The sequence below is a fragment of the Apteryx mantelli genome, chromosome 6, assembly GCF_036417845.1.
Source record: "Apteryx mantelli isolate bAptMan1 chromosome 6, bAptMan1.hap1, whole genome shotgun sequence".
Classification (NCBI taxonomy): Eukaryota; Metazoa; Chordata; class Aves; order Apterygiformes; family Apterygidae; genus Apteryx; species Apteryx mantelli.
In genome coordinates, this window is record NC_089983.1 from 25,354,021 (window position 1) to 25,380,090 (window position 26,070).

General features: G+C 48.8%; 2 protein-coding genes across 2 annotated transcripts; both read right to left on the minus strand.

Annotated features, from left to right (window-relative positions):
• Nucleotides 1-415: 415 nt before the first annotated feature.
• On the minus strand, nucleotides 416-25,333 carry HOXD3 (homeobox D3). Its single transcript, XM_067299014.1, has 5 exons — nucleotides 25,253-25,333; nucleotides 23,991-24,017; nucleotides 8,380-8,463; nucleotides 4,015-4,566; nucleotides 416-3,292 (listed from the first exon to the last, which is right to left on the minus strand). Exons 4-5 carry the CDS (start codon nucleotides 4,505-4,507, stop codon nucleotides 2,544-2,546), a joined length of 1,242 nt encoding a protein of 413 aa, XP_067155115.1. The 5' UTR covers nucleotides 4,508-4,566; nucleotides 8,380-8,463; nucleotides 23,991-24,017; nucleotides 25,253-25,333; the 3' UTR covers nucleotides 416-2,543.
• On the minus strand, nucleotides 17,731-20,150 carry HOXD4 (homeobox D4). Its single transcript, XM_067299015.1, has 2 exons — nucleotides 19,588-20,150; nucleotides 17,731-19,184 (listed from the first exon to the last, which is right to left on the minus strand). Exons 1-2 carry the CDS (start codon nucleotides 19,994-19,996, stop codon nucleotides 18,880-18,882), a joined length of 714 nt encoding a protein of 237 aa, XP_067155116.1. The 5' UTR covers nucleotides 19,997-20,150; the 3' UTR covers nucleotides 17,731-18,879.
• Nucleotides 25,334-26,070: the final 737 nt, after the last annotated feature.

The following is a 26,070-nucleotide window of genomic DNA, read 5'->3' on the forward strand; positions in this document are numbered from 1 at the left end:
TTTTATGAAGGACTAATAGAGTAAGTCAGAGCAGACACTGTTTGAAGAATAGCCTACACAATGCTAAGGTGGGAAACACTTGGGAAAAACACATTGGGTTACACCATGGAAGGCCTTACAGAAATGGTAGTGTCTTGGCATTTTGCATTTGGAGGCGAATGATGTGAAATACATCATATTTTGAAGAACGCACAAAAAAAACTACGTGGACTGTTTCAGTCATGGGTACATTGGTTACAGAAGATTTTGGAGACACAAACATATATATATATTTATGGAGTATTATATAATTCATGAGTAGTACTTAGTCTTACTTTTTATGTTGTTTGTGTATTCTGGTTATTCCTGGATGGAGCTTCTAAGAAACAATCTGTGCAAAAATTTCCATAGAAAACAATTTTAGGGCTCAAAGTGGTTAAAATATGTCTTCAATTGAAGTCGTTTATTCTGTTCTGTTTTGTTTACAGATCTACAACACATATATCCAAATTTGCTTGGGTAAAAGTAAAGTTTAACAGAAGGTACACTTCTCAACGTAACACAACATTGTTAAAATCGCACAGAGGGGGAAAAAAAATTTTTTTTGAATCGTCACTGTCCAGCCAAACACAAACAGCAGAAGAAGGGAGGAAAGCAAGGGGAAGGGGGGCAAAGAAGAAGAAAAGAAAGAAAGAAAACTTGTCTGTGTTGACCCGAATTGGAGGAGTTAAAATATTTCTCACAATAGGAATTCCAGGTCTTGTCATCAGAGGATGGAGTAGGAGTTGCAGGGTTTGACAAACTAGAAAGTGATGCATCAGATGGTTTTGTGGAGAGAATACAGATCTGATTAATCTTTAACTCAACACCGTTTAAAGGAGATAAGAATAGTCTTCTCGGAGCGACATGTGCCATTAGGAACAGACTTTAATGCCAACATTTACAAAAGAAGAAGAAGGAGAAGGAGAAGGAGAAGGAGAAGGAGAAGGAGAAGGAGAAGGAGAAGGAGAAGAAGAAGAATCTCTGGTAAATCCGGTGAGGGATTCAACACAGCCACGTAACTAAGAGGAGGAAACACGAGGTTTCAGCGCATCCTGGATTTTTTTTCCTTTTTTTCCTCTCTTTCTTTTTTTTTCTTTTTTTTTCTTTTTTTTTTTCTTTCTCCCGCGTTTTTTTCTTTAGCCCCCCCTGCTCCGGGCGGGCCGCGGGGCCGGGCGGAGGCAGCGCGGCCGCGGCCGCGGGAGCACCCGGCGCCGCCACCGCCTCCCCACACCCGCCTTCGCGCTCCCTTCCCGCCCCACATATCTGATTGTCAATCCTCGTTCAAAGTTTATTTTTATGAAAAGCAAGAGGAAAAGCTCGGGCTTCCAAAGATGTCTAAAAAATTGATTTATGGTTAGTATAAAGACAACAGTATAGATAACAAAGGAGACGGCAGCTGCCGCACGGATTGCTATGGAGACCCTAATGAAATTAGCACTATTAGAGGGTTTCTAATTTTTTTGCATTCTAAGCTTCTAATTTCTTTCCTATTTCAGATAGCCAGAATGTAATAAAAGGAAAATAGCCCACTGAAATAATGCGTGCAATAGATACCTAGTCAATAAATAAATGTTAACCTCACCGAGGTTTTTGTATGCAGCATCTGATCGGAAACAAGATGGCCAAGCGACCCGCTTTGTGGATTGCTTTCTCAAGCGTTTGCGCTTCCAACTAAAAGGTGGCTTCATACAACCAAACGAGCTACCAACCAGCCTAAGGAGGCGTTCAAATGGTACCAGACGATTTGAAATAAATACTTTAAAAATACTTTCAACTTTTTAAAAAGTGTAACGGCTCTTTGTGTGATGCCACAGTTTGTTTTACTCTATTAATGACTTACAACTTGCTGTCTTAATTAATCCTTACATAAACTACAAACACCAGCCACTGTTACAACTGTTCAAGACTACTCTCTCAACTAGCTCAGACCGAATATACTAAATAGGTGAAATGTAAGTCACCATGGACCTGAATCGATCTCCCGAAGTATTGGTGAATAAATTCTACAAATATCCACATAAATACATTAAGACGAGGATAAATAATCAGTGATACAAAAATGTCTCGCTTAAAATAATAAATACATATCATTTAGTCCGCTGCAATCCTTACATCACGGAAGAATTCATAAATTAACTTCTCTGAAATAAGCTTATATGCAGGCAAGTTCCCACCGCTCACAACTGGTCTAAAACACCTCAGCATGACGCGCTGCTAATACTAATTGATCTATAAGACTTACCTTCAAGTACATAATTACCAGATTATTAGTCCCTTGGTTTGCAGTATATTGCACTGTCATGCTTAAAACAGCTAGAAAAAGAAAGGCTCCTTTTCATGGACCTACTTAGAGTTGCAGAAAAAAACAACAAAACAAAAAAAAAAGAGGAATGTAGCTGTTAGGGGAGACAAATCCGCTAAATACTGTTGGCACTCGAGAGCAAAGTAACACTGTCACGTCAGAAAAGTGAGGTAATTCGGAGGTGCGCCCGTTTCGCTCGCTCTCAGTCCGCCCCAGCCCGCTACAGATGCGTGAGCTTGGGCGCGTCCTGGATGCGTCCCTGAGACGTGTGGTGCGACGTGAGATCTGTGTAGGTGGGGTGGGGGTCGCAAGGTCCGTGGTGGTGCCCGCCGGGCAGCTGCGCGGCGCAGCTGTAGTCCACGCTGGCGGACGAGGGGTGCGAGAGGTGCCCCAGGTTGAACATGGGCCCCGAGGCCGGCATCGAGTCCACGAAGTTGCCCCCGACGTAGACGGGGCTGCCCTGCAGGCTGGCGCTGGGGAAGCCGCCGCTGCTCTGCATGGCGTGGGGCTCGTACTCCGCGCCCGCGTAGCGCTTCTGCTGCGGCAGGCAGCTGCTGAGCGGCGCCGTGTAGGCGGCCAGCCCGTACATGCTCTGCTGGGACTTGGCGAAGGAGGTGGGCGAGGGGGTGTCGTAGCTAAGGCTGTTGACGCTGGGGAGCTGGCTGGAGTAGCCGACGTGGTTTGGGCCGCTCAGGGGGGGGCTCCGGTCGGGGGACTGTCCTACAGGGGAGTGCATGATCCCTTTGGCTTTCTGGTCTTTTTTGTACTTCATGCGGCGGTTCTGAAACCAGATCTTTATCTGCCGCTCGGTGAGGTTCAGCAGGTTGGCCATCTCCACGCGGCGCGGCCGGCACAGGTAGCGGTTGAAGTGAAACTCCTTCTCCAGCTCCACCAGCTGCGCGCTGGTGTAGGCGGTGCGCACCCGCTTGGAGGCCGGCCCGGGAGGGCTCTTGTCCTCGCAGCTCTCTCCTGCCGGGCAAGAGGCACAAAGAGCCGTCGGCCCCTCCCGAAAGCCCCCGGGGACCCCGAGAGCCCGCTGCCCGGAGAGGGGGCCCGGAGGGGGCCGCCCGCCCTGCCCTGCGCGCCCCCGCCGGGGGGACTCCCGTCCGAGCGCCCCCCTCTGCCGGCCCCCGATGGGGAGCCGCATGCTGCCGCCTCGGGGCTTGCAGTGGGAGAGGGCGGGCCCCCTAACCAGCCCCCGCGCCCCGAAGGGGGGGCTCCCGCGGGCCAGCGGTGGGCGCCGCCGCAGCCGGAGCAGGGGGGCCGAGCGCAGGGCCGCGGCGGCAGCGCGGCTCGGCGGGCCGCGGCGGCCAGACCCCTGGGCTGGCCGGGGCAGCGGGACCCCTGGGCTGGCCGGGGCGACGGGACTCCTGGGGGGGCCGGGCAGCCGGGCCGGGGCAGCGGGACCCCTGGGCTGGCCGGGGCGACGGGACTCCTGGGGGGGCCGGGCAGCCGGGCCGGGGCAGCGGGACCCCTGGGCTGGCCGGGGCGGCGGGACTCCTGGGGGGGCCGGGCAGCCGGGCCGGGGCAGCGGGACCCCTGGGTGGGCCGGGCGACGGGACTCCTGGGCGGGCCGGGCAGCCGGGCCGGGGCAGCGGGACCTCTGGGCGGGCCGGGGCGGGGAGCGGCGCGGCGCTCAGCCCAGCGGGGCCGGGGGGGTCGGGGGGGCCGCGGCGGGGCCGGGCAGCTACCTGAGGGGGCGCAGGTGCTTTTCTGCTTGGAGTTCTGCCGCGACTCCTTCATCCAGGGGAATATCTGCTTGCTAATGGTGGCGGCGGCGGAGCCAGCGGAGTTGGGGCCCCCCTTGGCTTTTTTCGGAGGGGGCGCGCTGGGGGGGTTGGGCGGGGAGGAGGGCGGCAGCGCCGGGGGCTGCTGCTCGCCGATGCCCGGGGGCTGGCTGCCGCCGGGGCCGCCCCCGGCCGTGCGCATGCAGCTGCCGTTGAGCTCGGTGCCCTTGTGGGCCGGGGCGCGGACGGGCGCGGAGCCCTGGACGGAGCAGGCGGAGCCGGGGTACTCGCCCTCCAGGCCGGCCTGGCCGTAGGGCTGGTGGGCCGCGCCGTAGGGGTAGGCGTCGGCCTTGCTGTACGTGTAGCCCCCGAAGAGCGCCGCGTTGTCGTAGTAGGCGGCTTTCTGCATCTTGCTCTCTGCGATCGCCGAGGCCCGCGGCCCCTGCTCAAATAACATTGACCGCGTCCCCGCGCCTCACGTCGTCGGCCTGGGCCACTCGCCGCCGCGGGAGCCACCTGCGAGGGCGACAGCAGGGGACACAAAAGAGACCTTCAGTGGGGGGCGCCGAGCGGGAGGCCTGGCCCGAGCCCGCCCTGGCACCTGCCTGCCCACACGTGTGCCGAGACCGGCGTCCTCGGCCCGGCCTGGGGGGCCGGGAAGGAGCAGGGGACACCGGGAGGAGCAGGGGGTACCAGGGAGAGAGCAGGGGACACCAGCAAAGGAGAAGGAGACCAACGAAGAGAGCAGGGCACTCCAGGGAGGCAGCAGGGGACCTCAGGGCTCGGAGCAGGGGACACCAAGGAAAGAGCAGGGCACCCCAGGGAGGGAGCAGAGGACACCGAGGAAGGAGAAGGGGACACCAGGGAAGGGCCAGAGCACACCAGGGAAGGAGCCAGCCGAAAGCGATGGCGCTACGGAGAAGCAGGCACACGCAGCGGGCGGCTTTCCCGGGGCACTGGGGTTTGTGGTTTGGTGCACTGGAACTGCTTCCTCACGGCTCTCCTTCCATGCCCTGCCATTAGGTATCAAGGCCCTCAGCGAGCCATACGCGAGGCCGCTTTGCTCGACAATCCCCGCCCGGGAGTGTTTCGGGTCACGTTTTTGGACAAGCCCCGCTGTGGGCGGCGGCGCCTGGGAGGTTGCCCGCAGCTGCCCTGCGCGGCGGCGCCCCGCTCCGCGCCCGCGCGAGGCGCGCCCTGCTCGGCGGCGCCCCGGCCCCGGGCGCTGCCCCCGCCGGCCCGGCCGGGGGGGGGGTGCAGGCGGGACCGGCCCGGCCGCGGGGCCCGGGGCGCCCCCGCTCCGAGGCCCCCGGCGCGCCCGACACGCGTGCGCACGGCCGCGCACGGCTGACATGATGGATGGCGCCTGGGCTGCGGCCGCCGAAAAGCAGAAAAATCCCGTCCCCTTTGTAAACCCGGCCTCCTTCTTCCCCCCAGATTCCTGAGGAGTTAAAGTATAACCAACGCCATTCACTAACTTTACTTTGCACTATAAAGAAAGTCGCAGGTCAGCTCCCCTATTTTAATTCTGTGGTGAATTAAAATCCTTCCACCAACGTTTCTCGTCCCTTTTATTTGTCCCGAGTAGAAAGAATCTGAGACATTGGAAATCATTTTTAGGGGATGGTTTTCATTATAAACGTTGGTCTTTTCTTTTACCACCATGAAAACATACTGCGCTCCCCTCCACCTCCCCCCGCCCCCCAATCAAACTGCTTCGACTGAAAATACATCGAAAGCAAAAAGTCCTTTTAGGTCAGATTTTTGGGGGCAGGGTGTTACCCTGTTGTACGCAGAACTTCTGTTTCTCTTGTTGTAAGATAGAAACCCACCTGCAATTTTGCTATGGATTTTTAACACTTTCCGTTCTTATTTTTATGTGGTATTTTTCCTGTTAGGTAAGGGTTTTTTACCTTTCTTAGCTATTTTATAAATGATCACATACTTCGCCTGACAGTATAAGTCTGTATCTTCGCGTATTTTACGAGTTCATTGTCTTTCTTTAGGGTTTAATATTATTAACATACTAGAGAAAAGTAGCTTTGAAATTTTTGAACAGTGTCTGATAATTATCATTCTCCAGTCTATAATTATGCAGTGCTCCCATTGAGTACATTTGTCTGAGGCTCTTTCCCCCATAGCAATTGGTATTACCCAGTACAACTGGTCTGTTTTCTAAATTTCACCGCGAGATACGTCTAAACTCAGAGAATTGCAATACGAAGTCACTCTCAGCAATTTATCCCCTGTGACAAGCCACAGTCGTTCTTATCTTTCGTGAACAAAGCGTGGAATTTTCTGGGAAGCTGATAATAACAGAAAAATAACTATTTTTCTCTCCTGGAAAAATTTAGTAAAGGGAGGCCTAAGGAACTGGACAGTAGAGATTTAGACGAGTTTTAATAAACTGCGATAATCTTGACGAGTCTTTGAAGTATTTGGGGGAAAAATAATTCTGTCGCTATTTTTCCACTTCTATCATCTACATTTTCGGGAGTAGTCTGAACTGAGGACTTTTGTTAGAACAACACTGCCTTAAGCGTATGCTTTTATGTGCCTTGTAAAATATAGTTCCCAAAAGAATACACGGAACCTTAAGAAAGAATATTGCTGTTAAGCTGTTAAAAGCCTTATTTCTTTTCTGAAATACCAACTGCTTGTGAACTCTGCTTGAACCTAAAAAGGAGGCTATGGGCCATAAATCACATGGACAATGCTCAACTGTTTGGTGGCTCATCTTTAGATCTTAAAAAGAGAGAGCGGGAGAAAAAGAGGGAGAGGGAGACCTTTCCAGGTTTTGATTTTCCACGAGTGCAAGGCACTGGGTGATGTTTTTGTAGGTAACACCAAAGCAGGGGCTCAACACTTGGTGGTTTGGCCAGAAACAGACTCCAGGGAAAAAAAAGTGACATCCAAATGGTGAGGCTGAGCCGTGGGAGGTGGGCTCAGATGCACTGAGGGTAGGAAACCGCAAAGTATCCATGTCTGTGTTTCAAATTTCCCTTCCTACTCTCCAGAAAGGTTAACCTCATCTGAACTGTTAGACATTACATATGATAATGGGGCTCTTTGTCCCGCCACTGGTTTCAGTGCTTCTGGAAGTTACTGACCCCCTCCCGGCTCTGTGTGGGTGCCAGCCGCAGCCGGGAGCCCGGCGCGGAGCGCCGCGCTGGGACGCGCGCCCACCCCGCGCGAGGGCGCGGAGCGCGGCCGGCCCCGCGCCTGGCAAGTCCCCCGGGGCCCGAGCGCAGCCGGCCCGGCGCCCGGGCACATTCTTATTAAGCAGTTCTCTACTAAAACTTCCACTACACTTAATTCTGCTGAGGATCAATATCTAATATGATACCGAATAAATAAAAGGCGGTGAGAGCGGCCAGTGGAGTGGTTATTAAAGCAGCCGGAGCTCTCAGGGTGCATATCAATGCACCTGTCATTGTGGTTTGTAACAAAATTTATGACTGCTAGTACTACGGCAGTAAACGCTTCAGTAAGGAATGAAAAGGAAAACACTTCCCAAGCCCCGGCACTTTCAGAAGTGTAAAGCAGGCCGAGCGTAGGAGGGAGCCCGGCGAAAGAATTCCCCACGCGGCACTTTCTCGGCCCGCAGCCCGGAGGGAGCCCGTATATAAGCAACGCCCGGGGCCGCCGCCGGCTCCCGCCGCTCTCGGGGCGCGGGCAGCGGGGCCGCGGGAGCCGCCGGGCCGCGGGGCGAAGCGGACTGCAGCGCTCGCTGCGGGGGCGCCGGGCGGGCCCGAGCGGGCGGCCGGCTGCGGCTGGGGCCGGAGCGAACCTCGCCGAGGGGCCGCGCCGGGGCCGGGCGGGGGTTTGGGTTTGGGGGAGCCGCGGAGAGGGCCCGGTGCCGGCGGAGGAGCCCCGCGAAGAAAGGAGAGGTTCGGCCGGGCTGGATCCGACACAGCCCCGGGTCTGCGAGCCGCACAGAGCCGCCACCGCCTTGGGGGACCTCAGGCTCTTTCTTAAGGCAGCTACGGAATCCCTCCCGGGGGAGCGACCCGCTCCCCCCGGCTGGGTTCAGGGCTTTTTTCTGCCCTGCCGGGGTGGGCTCCGTCTAACAATGAGCCATTTTCAGCGGGGCTTTCTGCGGACTGTTATTTATTTGGCGGTCAGAGTCCTAACATGCTCTGCGTGTTTGAAGCACTGGGCTCACGCTATTCAGCAATCCCAGGTTTGCAAATCTATGAGCAGTGCTCCTGCACCGTGTGTGCTGCTCGCAGCCGGCCATCCACTCTCTAGCAGTTTTGTTCCCTAGGAATGGTCTGTCGGGCGGGGGGGAATGAGAGATGGATGGAAAAGGAAATTTAGAAAACTCACCACACTTATGTTTTTTCTTGAATTTTGACCTTAACTGTGTGTGTAGGATCTTCGGATTCCTTTGGATAATCCGTGGGCACGGACCTGCAACAAAAGTGAAAACTCTTAGCGGAAGCTGTTTTGTTTTAGACTTTCTTCCTTAGGACTTTGTTAACAAACGCACGTCTTGTGCGAAGCCTCCCTGCGCCTCTAAGCCCACGTCAGATCTTTTACCAGACAAAGGGCAGATGGCTCCTCTGGATTTATTAATAACGCTTCGGGAGGGAGGGGAGCAAAGAAACTAACACACTAACCCCCAAACAGCAACTGCCTCCGCAACGGCAAGGAGCAAGGGGAGCCCGTGCCGTTTTCTCCGAGGATGCCGCGGCCTGGCCCGCAGAGAGCGCGGAGGGCCCCGCGCCCGGCCGCGGAGCGCGGCGGCTGCAGCGCTCAGCCGGCGCGGGAGGCGGCGGCGCCGGGGCAAGGAGCGGCGCAGCGCCCGCCGGTGCGGCCGCGCCGGGCTTGTCCGCGCTGCCCCCCGCGCCGCCGGCCCGGCCTGGGGAGAGCTCCAGGGCCGCGGAGCCAGCGCTGGCTCTCCTCTTCCCTCCCGCCTCCCAGTTTAGATAGAGAGAAAGATAAGCTAGGAAACTCCAGCGCCGTAAATACGCCGCAAATATTTGTGGCTTGAGATGAGCATTTTGCATTTGGATGTGTAAGGTGTCGACTCAGGACTCTGAAAACATTAAGAGTGCCAGAAAATCCCCCACAAAGAAGCCCAGGTCATTATAAAGACGATATCTAGCAACCGTAAGCCTTTGAAATGACCTTTGGCTTGTATAGCAATAACTCACCACTTAATGAACAACCAACGGAAGCGCCTCCAATAGCTCACAACACAACAGAGCTTACAACTTTCCACCAAGTCTTCTCTCCCTGTCCAAACCCGGTAGGATGCAGCATTCCCCCTCCAAATCACCTTAATTTATGCCGCCAAGCAGGAGTTAGGGAAGTGGAGCTTCATGATTACACACGGTGCTCGCTCAGGTTCTTGGCCCGGGCCTGTCTCGGTAACGTCTTATATAATATATTCACGTGGGCGTACGTCAACTTTAAGTGCTTTATTTTTTTAAACAGAGTTCATTAGAAATAGCACTTCACAGTGTGCAAGAAGAAAGCGTAAGTTGGGTTGCACCTTAGCCCCTGAGCGGAGAGATCATAATATTGCAAAGCGAGTCATTGTTATCCGCTGTTGATTAACATGGTAAGTTTTCATTTTGTGTCTAATTAATTATCGACTTCACATGCCTTTCCGAAGCAGCTCCTCAGCCTCACAAGCAATAGCTCCTTGCTCTAGACATGCTTTACTTGGCGAGAGGTTGCGCAGATTCCTAAATTGCGATGGCCACCAGAGTAACCCCCAAAGTTTGTAGTTCGAAAGCTGAGAGTCTCAAACACGTTGCTTTTGCACTCTGCTCCTAGCACTTCTCTATCAGAACCGGCCTCGGAGAAAAAGTTGCCAGAGCTAAACCCAGGGAAACCTTTAGAATTATTCAGGCGTAGGCCCAATATAGGTATTATTGAAATTTTAGGTGAAGTTATAAGTGAGTGCTTCCATCGAGCCAAATGAAATGCTGCTTGCAGTAATTGGATTCAGCTGACTAACTTGGCAGGCCAGCAGCTTGGAGGCATACAGCTAAGAAAAATGTGCACTGCCTTTAAGTTCTGATCGAGCAGGGTAGCATGCAATAGGAGAGAGGGGAAAAAAAAAAGAACTTTCTCCCCTTGCCTCCTCACCCCGGCTCAGCGCGGGGAGCACCGGCGCCGGAGGGGCTCGCCCGGCTCCCAGGGCAGGATGCGGCCGCCCCGGCACAAAGGCCGGCTTTCCTGGGGTCTCTCCAAGAAACCCAACCCAGGAGCTCACCCGGGTTTCGCGCAGGCCACAAGCCGTTAGGAACAGATGCCTCGGATTCCCTGGGAGATCCCGGCTGGTTCCTGGAGTTTGGGTGTAAAGCAGGCGCGGAGGCTGCGCGGCCGCTGGGGCGTGTGCGCGGCCGGAGCCCGCAGCCCGCCCGCGCCCTTCCGAGCCCGGCGCGCCCTGCTGAGCGCCCCGCACCGCCGCGCTGCGCTGCGGGAAACCGCGGGCTGCAGAAACGTCGCATCCTGCTCCAGCAGCCAGTGCCACTCCAAGACGTGAGAATACCGGGAATACCAGCAGGAAAACAACTCGGGGAGGAAAACAACAGCGACCGGGGAACACGAACGCGAGGAGAGGGAAAACGTACTAGAAGGCACTTGGCAGGAACATTTAGGAAACCATACGTAGGGGCTACATTACCAAAGAGCCTACTTTAAATCGCACTTTACAAATCAACACGGGTACCCCCTGCCCGGCTATCCCCGGCAACGAATTAATGTGATGCTCAATCTTACTTTGGCAATGGTAGCATCTAGCAAAGTTCTCTCTCCCTCTTTTATTTGCTTAATTGTAATTCCCTTCCTGAAACCACAGAAAATTTGGGATGAGGATAGGCACAAACATCTCTTCCTAGCCTTTTGGAAGGAGATCACTTTTTATTCAAAGAGCATAATAAATAGCAGATATATCTTAAAATGTTCAAGAAGGTGAAGATTATTCCATGCATTTGTAGCCGTTGTGGTCAGAGATTACAAACAAATTCCAGACAGTCTCTGAGTAAAGGCGATAATGCAGCCCCTGTGGTTAAAGGTCCCATTTTGTCATGCAGTTGCTTACCTGTGTATCAATTTATCATAAACCTGGGCTCCTCACTTTTCAGGATCTGCGCTTGCAGTTCTTAGAATAAATCCTTCACCCTTTGTCTGCAGACAATACTGTCCTAAACCTGATCTTGCAGTTTTACAGACATTTCCATACACCAGAATTCCCGATAGAATGAAAACAGGCTCAGGCTCAACTACCAATAAAAAAGGAGAGTGGAAATCGGAATTTGTTGGGTTTCAAAAAAAAAAATCAACACACAACCCTTTAGCCATCAACCTCCTGGAATCAAAGGCAGCAATTGGCCGGCTCTTGTTTTGTTTTGTTTTTAAATCGTGCGGCCATTGATGAATTTTGGGGAAGAGCAGGAGAAACCCCTTTATAATCAGAAATACAGGCACTGCCTTAAAATAGAGGCATATTTGTCCACGTGATCCCAGGAACGGCTCGCCGGGGCTGAGGCTGGCGCGCTCCCCGCGGCCGCCCGCCCGCGCCCGGCGCTCCGCACCCGCGCTGCGCACCCCGCGCTGCGCCCCGGCCGGGCCGCGGGCGAGCTGCCGGCTCTGCGCGGGTCTCCGCCGGCCCTCCCGAAGCGCTCCCCCCCCGGGCCGCCGCCGCAGCCCTCGGCGGCCGGCCCCCACTTACGCACCCCGCGGGGCTGGCGGAGCCGCGCTGCACCCGCCGGCGGCCACTCCAGCGCCGGGGAGAGGTGGATTCCGCGGGATATTTCCAGGCAGAGAAGGAGGAGGTATTTGGGGCTGGCTGCAACCGAAAGTCTGCTCCAGGGGTAACTCCGCAGCAATTCTCATCTGACGGCAACGTGCTAGGGCTTATTGGAGTACACGATTTTTTATTTTCTCCTTCTCCGCACTGGGAAAATGCAGGGCAGCTGGGACTAGCCCTATCTGGAGGCTAAAGAAGCCTTAGGAAAAAAAAGACTCATGACATTTGTGTGTGTGTGTGTGTCTGCTCTGAGCCTGCCTCGCCTCCCTGTGCATATGAAGACACTGAACAAACCCGATGTATATCCGTCATGTATGCACACAAAGATCCCCAACAATTCCAGCTCGGCAAAAATTAATATTAGCTCCTCTGTTTGATTTTCTAACATATCTGTAGCTATAAATACACCACACCTAATCTAACATCTGCTATGATTTCATTACCATCCAAAGCATGGGGATCTGACAGTAACGTATTACCTTACAATACTAACCATAAGTGCATTGTAACATTTATCTAAATTACATTGCTTTTCCTGACTTTGCAAACCAGTTATAAGAAGATTGGAGTCCAGTGATGGAAGCATAAGTTCAATGTAAATTATTGTGTACGGCTTCAGATTTATAATCCTATATTTCTTGGAAATGATGTACTTAAATCTCGCCTCAAGTAAGAGGTAATGGTTCTTTATATCCTTTTCCGTCAGCCATATATTTCGGCGTCTGTGTACTTTTGCAGAGATAGCTCTGTGCTCATACAGAGGCTCGTGTGTCTGTGTGTACATACACAAATCCATGAACGCACACAGTGTATTGTGTATCCTTGTGTATATATACACACAAAGCTGAAAATAGTTCTGACCAGTGTTAAGACATTTTGAATGATGAAGAGGTCTTCTGCTCCTTATTTAAAAGTGAGAGTGAAAAGTTCGGCACCGGTCGAGCAAAGAGCGCGAGGAGGACTCGGAAGCAAATGCCCATTTGGTGGGCAACTCGGAAACCTCCGGGAAAAAGTCCCACACCCGTTAGGTGGCTGCTAGAAGAATAAAACGTGATTTAAAAATAAAGGATGGCAGAGAGAAAAGAGCACCTTCGCCACCGCCACCAGAATTAAGACATCGTAAAGGGGACTGAAAAAGTATTAAGGAAATGTTACTCCTTTGCGCTAGTGGGACTCCAGCTTTGCGTGAATTTGTCTCCAGTAAAGGATCTAAGACTTCTTCAATCGCAGCATATGTTCATAGAGCAATAAAACAGAAAGATTTACAGTCTCCGCCCGCCCCCCAGCAGCCTCGCACCCTTTCAGGAATTACTTATGATGATTTATAACAACAACTCCGGCAATTGTCAAACTGATAAAATAGCCCGGGCTATATGCAGGAATAAACGCTCTTATGAAAGGGCTTCAATTTATGTTCGGGTCCATTTTACTGCGTGTTTTGCTGGAGTTTGGTTTCTTTCCCGGACCAACAGGATAATATAAAACTTCATTGATAAAAATGTAAGAGTTCTTGCGAAGTAGCATATCTGTTCCTTAGTCACTACGAAAGCACATAAACATTTGTCATCTTTGAATAATTGAATTAATGTGTTATTGTTTGAATGTATAATTCATAACATAGGAAACTTTGTCTCTGTCCTGCCACCAAAACGGAAGTAATAAAAAGCTACAGTCTGGGTTTTTTCAGAAATTACTCCAGCAAGGGATAATAAAGAATATCCTGTTTGCAGAAAGTACTTCCAGCTGACGCTGGGATTTAATAGAGAAATCTCAGCCTTGTGGTCCATATATTATAGAGCGGGAAGAGAGTGGTTTTATATAAAAATATGCTGTCCAATTTTCCTTTTGGTTTGAACTATTGATTGCAGACTTAAAAGGCTTCCAAGGGGTGCATCTGCCCGGGCTCCCTCTGCAGCGACTGGGGCAGAAGCCCACCGCGGCCAAGCCAGCAAATGGGAGCGGGGTCCGGCAGAAAGGGGCGAAAGAAGAACATGCAGCGACAGGGCGGCCTTTGTGCGAGGGCAGCAGCGCCGGGTGACGGAGGGAGCGCGCCGCGGAATTCATTAGCGCTGGGCGAAGCCGCCCCGGGTAGCATCTCGCCCCGGCTTATAGCCGTCCGTTGTGACGCGGAGGGAAAGTTACGGCCCTCGCTTGGAAAGCGTCAGGCCCTTAGCTCACCGTTCCCAGGACGGGCAGCAGATGCCCTGACAGCCGCATTGTTCCCGGCGCGGCGCGGCGCGGCGCGGTGCGGCGGCGCGGGAGCTCCCCGCTCCGCCGGGCGGGCAGCGCCGCGGAGCACCGCGCAGCGCAGCCCGCGCAGCCCGCGCAGCCCGCGCCCCCGAGCCCCCGAGCCGCGGCCAGCCGGCCTCCGCGGCGCTCCGCGCTCGCCGCTTCCCCTTCGCCGGGAAGCAAAGGTCACCGCGTGCGCCCAGCCCAGCGCCGGGCTGCTGCCGAGCCCCACATCAGGAAGCGGCGTGCCCTATTTGTCACGCTTTTGACAGCTAAGTTCCTTAAGGTTTAAATAAGAAGGAATAAAAGTAAAAAATGTTTACATACCGAGCGTCTCTTTTTCGGCAGCTACCAAAGAGCTAGGTGTGCAGAGAGAGGGACTGCACCCTTTGTATATTATATTCTTGGGATCTCTTCAGTTTTCAAGTCTGATAGAGTCCTTTGCTTGGCAGATTAATGACGACTCCGTGTTTCTTAAGGGACGTGCTGAATTAATTATTTCGCAAATCACGTGGTCAGGACTTGTAGAAATCTATTCTTATCATCTTCCTTGCACTTTGAAATTCTGCCTGTTATGACTGTTCCTAGCAAGATTATTTTTGTCTCTAGGCTTGCAAAAAAAAAAAAAAGATCAGGGGAAAGGGCTAACAAACATGGCCGTTGGAAGCTGTGTGGCTCTGCATTGAGAGGTCCCTATTTACTGTACTGTACAGTGAGTGGTGTTTGTTATTGACTCTGCCTTTCCTCTTCATTCTTACCTTAACGACTAGTGGTGATATAATATACAGAACTGTATTGATGTATTGGTAGTAACAGGAGGAGCCATTAAACAGGAGACAGAGAAAGTATAATCACAAAATGTGTCTGAATATTTAAACTTAGTGTGTGCTTACAAATGCCCTCCCCCCCCCCCGTGCACTCCATGCATTAAGGGCACATGCCTTATTTTGTACATTACGCTCCTTTCACAGGTACAGCAAGGTACTGTATTTTTGGACACGTGCCTTGACCACGCTTCAAGAGAGGACAAGTCCTCTGTGCCAAATACCTGTGACAAAAACAGTGCAATAGACTTCTCTCACCTAGAGGTATGTTTATTGTCTGAGGTGCTTACAAGGGGTAGGAAAAAAACAGTGTTTGCCTTAGGTCCACATGAAAGTTTAAACTAAGTTTGCCTTTTCTTGTGATCTTTCATTTGTATCAGCTGGAAAAGCGAAACTTAGTGCTCAGACAAAACTACTCACTGCATTTTAATTTTAATTTTCCACTTCTTTGTAAATTGATTTCTTCCAGGACTCCCCTAAAAGGCACACATCTGTATGGGGATCGAGGTGACTTCAGGTGTGGCTCCCTGGCTCCTACCACACATGCATAAATCTGGGAGTCATTCTAGGAGGGCTTCTTAAATGCAAAGCAGTAGCAAATGGGTGATAGGCACTTTTAACTGCAGCCTAAATGTAAATATAGACTACAGCTTGGCCCAGAGTCACAACATTATGGCTAGGGCAATCAGCAAACCTGTTCAAAGGGACATTTGGAAGGATGCTACGCAGAGTCACTCATCTCTTAACACTGTAATGATGGGAGGGACAAGCATTTCACTGAAGACAGACCCACCTTGTAAGGACTGTTTGTTCACGGTACAAAACAGAATCTATTTCTCTACACCTTTTATTATTTCAAATATATATGGAGGACTTACATCAAAACTACAGGCGACAATTAGTATAAATAACGTTTTAATTAATGGCAGCAAAAACATTGGTAAAGTCTATAAAAGCATCACACTTTAACAGAGATGAGAGTATTGTTGGACAATGTGATCGTTTAACAAAAGGCTTCAATACACAACGTTTTATCCATGATAAACAAAAATAAACAGCTTCCCTTCCTACACAAAATAACTCTTGAGGAGAATTAAAAATCAATAAAAATAAACCTCAGGTTTGTTTTCCACGGGAGATAATGCCCAGTGTGTGCTTCATGGCGTTATTACACACATTCCTGACCATTCAGAGCACTGGCAGCTGGAAGCTATTTATTTATTTGGGTACTTTCTGCCTCCAGTTTACCTATTCTCAGAGCTCACAGCGTAATCACAACTATGTAAACTTACAGTGCCCCAGCCTTGCTCAAAGGGGACTTGCAGACAGGGTTGTACGAGCTGTGCCTGCTGAACCCAACACTCGTCCTGGCGATATTAACATTTCAAAAGACAATGAGACAAATTCTGCTCGCAGCTACATCCTTGTTTGACCTCAGTGGGCGGAGGAAGGAAATCTGGGAGCAGGATTTAGCCCTTTAACTTAGGTAGCGATCCCAGGCGATAAGAAACACAAAGCAAGGATTTGCTTATCCACGGACATTATTTTCCAGAATTGTACCCACTGATGACAAAGTTGGTAGCTTTCTCTCTCAAATAACATGTTTGAGCTGCTCCAAGTCAGATTATCACAGACCTTAAGTAAACAGCGGGGGTCCGTGAGGGGGATTTTCAAGAAGAGCAGCCAGAAGACTTTTCTTTTTTTTTTTTCTTTTTTTTTTTTTTTTCTCCCATGGCTTCATATGAAGAGCAAAGGCAGGGCTTTGGGCAAGTCTGGAGACGGAAGGCTGCTACTGCAAGAACTGGGTGGAACAAAACTTGCAAACTTGTCTAAGGAATTCCCTCCTCAAGCGCTGCTGCTAACTGCTCTCCATGCCAGAGAAAGGGAAGAGTAGTTTGGGTCCAAAAGGTTAAGGGTTTAGAGGTCACTCTTCCCGGCTGAAATACAACTAATCGAATAGAAAATTTGTCCTCTGGGTGAACCTGTTCCTGCAATTTAGCCGAACTTCAGTAAAATACCTTTTCAGCTTCTCAACGTGAAGGCGTCAGAAAAAAGACGTCTTTACTATGTATGAACTCTGTGCTTTTTGTCATAGAAACAATGATGCGAATAATGCAGGAATATCCATCTTTAATATCACGACGTGGAGATATTCAAGGATTGCCATGTGCAAGTCTGAGAACTGGGCTAACCCTAAGGAAGAACAAAGAGTTTTCTCCAGGCTCTAAAACAAAAGACCAAGTCCTGCAAGATACTTTGAGGACTTCTAGGGACGAAAAAAGGGCAGAAGTTAACCGCTGACCACAGTCGGTTTTGCCGAATACATACATTTTGAAAAGCTCGCCTTTCATTTTCGAGTTTCTGCAAGCCCAGTTTTCCTGGCGTTTCCCTGAGTGAGTTCAGAAATCAACGTGTCCTCAATGGGAAACGCTCAGCCTAGACCTGGGCACTTTAAAGACTCACACGTTGCTGTTTCAATCTCCTTTTAAACAAGTGGAACTTGAGCTTTCGGTCTGGGTTTCCCCTCTTTTTCCTCTTCTCTTTGATAACAGGCTCATCTAGTTAAAATGTTGAGGATCTGGTCCCTCTCCTGGGCTGCCCCGAGGGTACCAGAGCTGAGGACGGAGCCCTCGGCTCGCTCGAGCAGAGGTGCAGGGGCTGAGGGAGCTGGTTTGGCTGGGTTTGCTGCTTACAGCGTTGGCTGATTGCCCCCAAACTTTGACACGGTGCAAACGGCAGCCACGGACAAACGCGTGGATATTAGGATATTAGCCCAGCTCTGCTCCCCTTCCAGCCTTCCACCTTCCCCGGAAATTAACTTGCTGAGATTTCGAAGCATTTCACTGAAGTGTGGTGGTTTGTTTATAAACAATCACTGTTCTTCCAAAAAAAAAAAAAAGTAACCCAAATAACACAAAACAACAACCCACACAGACCCTCTTTCTTTTGGACAGTAAATAAATTTTAAATCAGGTAGAAAGAATGGATTCAGCTTTGAGAAAAAATGGCTCAAACAATAACAGCAATCGCTTTCATTTTTCACTCTGGGGTTTTCTTTTTAGTTTATTTTTCCTTTTTTTTTTTAATGAGGTATCGTTGGTTTAAACTACAGCGCAGAGCAGAGCAGACTTTGGAAACAGATTTTCAACCTTGTTAGCCCTGGATGTTACAGGATAAGGAGTAGGGACGCTTTTTCTATTCACAGAGAAGGAAATTCAAAAAATGGGACAAGAAAGTTGTGTACGTTCAAGACAAGTAAACATTATACATGTGTTCATGAGATTGGGAAGGAGAAATACTGTATTTCAGCTCCCCTTTCCCATTTTTGGTTTGACTATTTTTCTTTTCACTTTATCTTCATTCGTCTACATAACAAATAAATAAATATGCTAACACAATCAGAACATAAAATAACCCGTTTTCACTTAATTCCTATGCACATCTTCTGAGACGTTATGGAAATGAGCAAGTATTTTCATTACAACAAGAAAGGTAAAGCAGCACAAAAAGTACACAAATACTAGTCTTCATTGTTAAATAAAAGACTATACTATAATTTTCCTGTCCTCAACTTGCCCAAATGCATCATCCCGAAATTGCATGGGATAAAAAGACAATTAAAAGCAAAAATCCCAGAATAAAGCATCTAACCTTCACTTTCAAATTCAAAACTGAAACACAGGACAGTTTCATTTTCAATGATTTATTACTATTAATGGACAGAAGGTCTCCTTTAATAATTTCCCAATTCCCACTGCCTGCATGATGTTTCTTTTATTTTCTTTTTTCTTTTTTTTTGTTTCTTTCTTTTTTTTAGGTTGTGCTAGTAGAGTCAAATAAAATAAAGTCCAAAGTAGCGTCATTTTGTCTCCTTTGTACAACAGTACCTTAAAGAAAGATGACAGTTTCTTGATTCTTTAGCTGCTACACGCAAATTCTGCTTGGATAATGTCAGTTATGTACAGTACTGGTCAGAATCAAAGGATGAAATGGAAAATTTCACCTCTTCTATAAAGTTGTCAAGTCAGTCTGATGGTCCTTGGAAACAGTCTGTAAATGTGGGTTTGAACCAGAGGAAGAAGACCTGCCCTTAGTGTTGGGCAGTTTGTGATCTTTTTTCCACTTCATTCTTCTGTTCTGAAACCAGATCTTGATCTGGCGCTCAGAGAGACACAAAGTGTGGGCTATCTCAATACGGCGGCGCCTAGTCAGGTACCTGTTAAAATGAAATTCTTTTTCCAGTTCTAGGACTTGCTGTCTGGTGTAAGCTGTTCGGGAGCGTTTAGGTTCCCCTCCGTTGTAATTGGGATTCACTGGGAAAAAAATACGGAGAACTTTACAAATCTAATCTTGACTTTCCGGTTCGACTTTACAAAACAAAACCTTACGAGCTGCGAGCATGTGGCCAGGCTGGATTCATCACAGTTGCTTACAATGGATGTGCTGCTTTCACCCTTATTTAATACAGGCGCTAGAGACACACCGAGCTAGGTAGGCTGGAAGCCTCTAAGAGGCTTCGAAAATGGAGTTTTCTCCTGCATAGAAAAGACCCACATGGCCAACGGCCTATTTCCTCAGCAATAAAAATTTATGACGAGTGTAATTGGCTACCTCGGTTTAAAAACCTAGTCCAGGCGCCTTGCGAGGACTCGAGCACCCATCTCTGAGGACAACCGCAAGCAGGGTAGAAGAGCAAAGTAAGAAGAGGATCCTTACCCGAGTTAACATGGACTTTCTTCATCCAGGGATAAACTACTGCTGGCTGCTTAACTGCTGCCCCGTTTGGGGGTTTGAGGGCCGGCTGCTGGCTGCAGGCGCGGGAGGTGGGCAGCGGAGGCGGCGGACAGTGCTCTGCCGGCCCGGGGAAGGGGCCCGGGGGGCCGGACTGCTCCTGCCCGTGACCCCGCGGCTGCACGGCGGAGCCCTGGGCATTGCTACAGCTAAAGGGCGGCTCGCTGTAGTTTGACCGTGGGTAGATTCCCTGGTGCTGGAAATCAGAGCCCTGCGAGGCACTGTAGTACTCTGAACCCTGCTCGGCTAGGTAGCTATTCTGCAAATATTCCTCGCAAGGAGGAAATTTGGGATCCACATACTTAGAGTTCACCATATACGAACTCATGGCCATTAATTTCTGAAGGTAGAAAATACTAATTTTTCTCGTGTTGTCTTTTTTTCTCCTTCCATAGAGCCCTCCTACTTGCTGTCAACTGAATAAAGTTAGGCGTGCATGTGACCGGCCCGGCCAATGGGGAGGCAGGGAGCTGATCACCGGATTTGTGTGCAGCTCATAATTTCCACAAATTTAACTAAATAATATACGTGTAATCAAGTGACCCCTCTCCGGCAGGTTTTACCCTCCGAACCAGATATCAGTGTTTTAGGAACATTCATCAAGCGACAGTCGCCTGCCTGACCCTCAGGTACAGCCAGCCTTTTGTCTGGGCTGACTTCGCTAACCTCTTATGCCCTTCCGTTTAATTTACCGGCCAGAATCTCCACCGGGGTTTGTTACGTTGGTTAAAATAAAATATCGAAAGAAATAAAGAGCGAGGAGCTGAAGTAGGTTTAAAAGGGAGGAAACTGATAAGGAGGCAAGAAAAAGAAAAGACATCAAAGAAGAGGGTAATATGATGTACAATAGATCTGTCCTGTCTTTGTCTCGCAGAGGTCATCCAAAAGTTACCAGAATTTAGTTCTGCTGAATAAAATTAGGCAATCAGTAACTTCTCATTCACTTTGCAAGCCTCAATATATACGTGTGTTTACGTATACACAGACACACACACACATATATAAGTATATACATATATGTGTATAAAATCACACAGATAACAAGAAACTGTTCACTTTTAACCACTAAAGTTCAGTCAATTGAACTGGAGATGTCATTTAATTATGTTTAAAATATCACAGGTTTAATGAGATAAATTCAGTCTTCATTCATCAATATCATTCCTGGAGCACAAGTAAATACATTCCAATGAGTCGAATGCTGCTTTTGCTGCTGTCGTAAATATTTTGATGAGATCTGAACACTTGACTGGAAAATTTTGCTAACGTCTGGCATATCTAGCTAATTTATAAGTATCTTTTTAAAGATTTATGCATTGGTTTTTTTTTCTTTCCAGAAAATTTGTATCTCTTGTGAGATTAACTGTTTAAATTCACAGTCTATTAATGGCAGTTACGATTGAACGACAAATGAAATTTAAAGAAACCTTTCAATGTATAGTAAATATGAGAGAGGCAGCAAAACTTTTAGAATTTCTCAATACTCAACATGCACGTGTATTTTGATTCCGTCAGTATTTAAACTTCTAACCATTTGCAGAAAGGTGAAGTTTTTGCATCGACCATATATTCCCCTAGAATCGAATCTGTGACTATATGAATACCACACAAATTCGGTTCTACAGGGTATATATAGACAACGTAATAACATTCTGTTTTCATCTACAATATAACAGGTCAGTGCAATTCTCTTATTCCTTACTGTCTTCTGAGGAATGCAAACTATTCTGTTGGGATAAAGTTCTGAAATACGGATTTGCAGAAAGGTGGGATTTCAGAAAAGATTCACAGTGGTTATTATTGATGAAAGAGCTCTACGACTCTGCACCAATTTATAGCGACGAATTTCGACTAACAAATTCTCTGTAAGACCTGCTGATCACTTTAAATGCTCTGTCGTTTACATGCTTGCTACAGATAATGGAGGTTACCAGTCAAATTGCGCTATTTACAACAATAATAGTTAAAAATCATACAGAAAAGAGGGTTTATCTATCTAGCCTAATACGGATCTGAAGAGATTTTACCTAATTAGAATTTCCCCCACAAAAGAATAAAAAATAAAAAATCGAAACAGAAGTAAAACAGCCGACAACAGAAACAGCGATTCGTGGAAAAGACGAGATTAAAGGCTGGAGTTAGTTGTTCTTGGGAAGAAGAGAATTTCCAAATTTACCTTCATCACATTATGCTGGTCTAGTTATTATCCCCGCTGGCTGCGTGTGAGCCGCAGCCTCGCACCCTCCCCAGGTTCTCCCCGCCGTAGCGTTTATGGTGAAGGGCAGGGCGAGAGGTCATTCGAAATCATTTACAAACATATCACAAAGTTTCATTATTTTTACTTTGGCGACAGCAGCACACAGGAGTACAAAAGTTCATGAATTGTGTCTGACCCAGCTCCTCTCTGCTGTCCCGCGGTCAACCTCTTCTCCTTCGACTATTTAAAGCAGGAACATAAGGACAAATAAGAGTGCGGGTGTGATACATCCAGCCACTGCGAAGGGCAGAACTGGGGGTGTTGCGTTTACCCGAGCGATATGTACCGGTTGGTCTGCTTGGCTCCAGCTCCCAGCTGCCTAATCTGGGGGATGCTATTTTTAAACATCTGCTTTCTGACGACTGCGGTGGCATCTCCTTCACAGCAAGTGCAACTAGAAACGATTTTGTGTCCCTAGTCTCTCTTTTCCCGGATTATTGAAATCTCCACCCAACTCTGTGAGCGGGGCGCCCCGTTGCACCCCCCCTCCCCGGGCGGGGGGGCCGCCGGCTGGACGGGGCGGGCGCAGCCCCCTCCCGCGCCGGGCTCGCACGTGGGCGAGCCCCGAGCCCCGACGGCCCCGACGGGGCTGAGCCGGCACCGACGGCGCTGGGGAAGCAGCAGCTCCTGCCCTGCCTAATACTACACATTTTCATATTTGTTAGACGCTGTGACCTGCGTTTCACCTTATTGCACGACTTGCTCAGACAGGTCAAAGCCAAAGAGTTATTGATGAACAAAAGCGTTATATATTCACCTCCTGTTCAACTGCCCATACAAAATGCTTTTGATCTATCAGCCCTTTTGTATTCTGCTTCATAATCAGTATGCTAAATGTACGTTGGCAGAAAGCAAGAAATCCATACATTTAGGGCCGGCCCTGGGATAACATGCCAAGGGCATCGATGTGACGCAGGGCTGAGCTACAGGAGGAGGAACGTTACCTATGGAACAACATTAAAAACGCAACGCTGGAGGCAATTGTTTATTTCGTATTTAAAGGGCTCCGAAGCCAATATTGCAACACAAGGTAAAAAGAGAAAGAGAAGCCTGGCACGAAGTGGTGAAAGAGATGATTTTTCAGAAAGCCTGGAGAGGAAACAGGGAGAAACGCAAATAAACACGGCTTCACTCCTGTACATTCTCCCAGTCAGAGCGTGGTTTGCAGAAGCGGGGAGGGCAATATGTCTTTAATGAATCTTCAAATATCGCAGGCTTTCTTTTCCTCTTTGAGAGACAAGCCAGCCTCAGTCTGAAGCACCAGGACTAATGCATTTAGCTCCTTAGCGCAGCCAGAACGGTTCAACAGCATTTCCTGCTTCATATCTAACTGCTCTCTTCCCACCCATGCCCTCGCCCGCCCTCTGTCCCCAGTTCAGCTCATTCTGAACCACCAAAAATATGAAACGCACTAAAGGGTGCCCTCATAAGCTCAGCTATCCGTTTTCTCCCTTGTCTTCACAGCATTTTAATCCATGTTTGATTCTCACTTGCCCAGAGAGACTCTGTACCAGAGGATCAATGCTACTGCTTAGAATAGTGCAATTGCACCACTAGGCTAACAACTCGGCTGGCTAATGCTGACAACGTCCAAATACCATTACGCCTTTCATTCATTCATGATGCCACTTCAAACGCGGTTAAAATTAGATAACAAACACAACTCTGTTTTGAATCCCGTCTGGAAAAAAAAAAAGAGGAGGAGTAGCCAAGATTATGAGACTCTGCGATATAACATGATAGATTCAGTATTTGCACGGGGAGGCGCTGTATAGTTCTACCAAGTTAAAACGGTAACCCTGCTAATTGCTTCAAAGTACTTAAGAGCAGTATGACACCTGTGCAGCCCTGTAACAAACCCTACGGAGACCGTACCTCTACTTTTGTTGCTGCCTAGGATTATCCAGGACATGATACCACAAACCGAATCACCAAGAGCATTTACATGCTGACATAATCTTTTTGTAGTAATATTCAGCAGGGATACGTCTGGTTTAATTGTTCCAATCTGAGGAAAAGAAGCAGTATTTTCAAGCAACTCCAATTCTGCAAAAAATGAGAGATTACTCACCGTAGATGTCTTTCCATGCTGCCGAACCTGTTGCAATAAAAACGTTTGTTACTGTTATATTCCACATACGGGTGATATTTCTTTAGATCAGCTAGTGAACAGATTTGATAGATGAACACAGAGGAGAGCTGGTGGTACATCCTGCGAGCAGGCAGACTGATGGGGTGGAAGCCCCTTCCGAATGAGGACCACATTGCATACAGACAGTTTTTACGAACACATGCTTTCCCTGTGTCTGGGGTGTGATCTTTCACTTTTAATATTCATAGTCTTGATTTTATACCAGATAATTTCTAAAGGGATGAAAAGTCAGACCTCCCTCTTTCACTACTGGAAAAAAAAGAATGACAAAGGCCTTTTTTTGTTCTGCGGTAATTCAATCGCTTACAAATGAAATATTCAGATCACCTTTGCTAAACCATCACCCATAAAATGTCACAACATGGCATGCAGCATCGTATCCGTGCTGAGCATAGAAAGAAGAAAAAATTTACAGGAATAGGTCTCGGGTTACTCCAAGACAGATAGCCTTTAAGATCACATAATTATCCAAACATTAACCACGAGCCATGCGTCTTTGTTTGCGTTATAGAAGGGTAGATTTGACTTGATCTTTGCTTCAAATCTTTTAATAAATACATTCAACGATCACAATAAGGGAGGAAAAAAAGAAAGAAAAAAAAAAAAGCACACATTCAGTCCAGTGCTCCTGAAATGCAGCGTATATTTAAAGGTAAAATACCAATATAGGGGTCCTTTGCTGTAAGCAAATTTTCGCCTCTTCTTTTGCCTTCCTGCATTATCTTGGAGAGTTGTTGTATTACACGCAGAGCAATTGCCTAGGTAACAATAGTTCACTACATAGAGCTTCCCAGGATTGCTTTTTTTTTTTTTTTTTTAAGTTCTCCCTACTCTGGATAACACTCAGAGCTTGCAAGAACAGTGGAATAATATTAGCAGTTCGGGACTAAACAATACTTTGCTGTTCCGTTCCTTTTCCTTTTTTTTTTTTTTTTTTTTTTTAAGGTTAGTTTAAAATAAGACGCTTCATCGCATTCAGAAATCTCGGACAGGGAACAGCAAGCTAATTGCAGCTTTTCCCTAGCTATTTGAGCTCTACCTGTTCTTTTTTTTTTTCAGAGTAAAGCTCGTTTAACGTTTCCGGTATTTGTATCTCATTCGCATATAGTTTCAAGAGGCACAAAGGCATCGGAGCAACTCGATCACGTAGGTGGTTGTATGAAGACGGATAGCGGACTTACTGCGAGCTTCCCTCTGGCAGGGCAAACCTGGGAGCAGAGGTGTCTCCATGGCCGCACTCCCGCAGAAGGCTCCTTGCTAACACTTCCCCGATTACTGCTTCCAGGAACGAAAGCATCTGCACTTGTATGCTCTTAAACTAATTTATGGTGGGAATTATATTTTGGCTTGTCAACTCTCAAGCCATAAAACAAAGTTTATTGGAATCACGTGCTTCTAAATAGCCACTCAGGACCTATCTCTGTGGAACCATAAATAACCTTCAGCTTTAAACTTTTATTCGCTAAATAAAGGTTCGCTGAATCTGTCCTATAAAATGGGACTGCTTCAGAATAGCGGGGATGCGCGGAAGGTCAGGTTCGCGGCGCCAGCCGGCCTTTTAAAAAGGCATGTTGGAAGGAAAGCCGCTAAGAGGGGAGCTAGCGCTCCCAAATTGCTCTTGAGAAAGGAGCGAGTGCCTTTCGCCGTGCGTACCAATTCAAGCCTTTCTTTGCATCTCTTAGGGGACAGGGAAGCACATCGTCAGGAGAGAACAGGGAGGTAATCTTTGGGGGGGAGGGAGTGCCCCCTTTCCCTCCCTCCGGAAGTTTATGATATTTTGGCCGGACGCCCCTGGAAAAATGGTTTTGACTCATTCATCTCCCAAACTGTTGCTCAGGCGAGTTGTGCCAGGGGCTGCGGGCTCTGCAGACACCCGCCGGGCGTTTGCAAGCGACCAAACTGCTGCAAACAGCCAGGGCACCGGGCTTTGGAAAGGGAGAAAGTGTGAAGCCTGCCACAATGAGATCTTTGAGGACTGGAACTTTAAGGAGGGTTATAA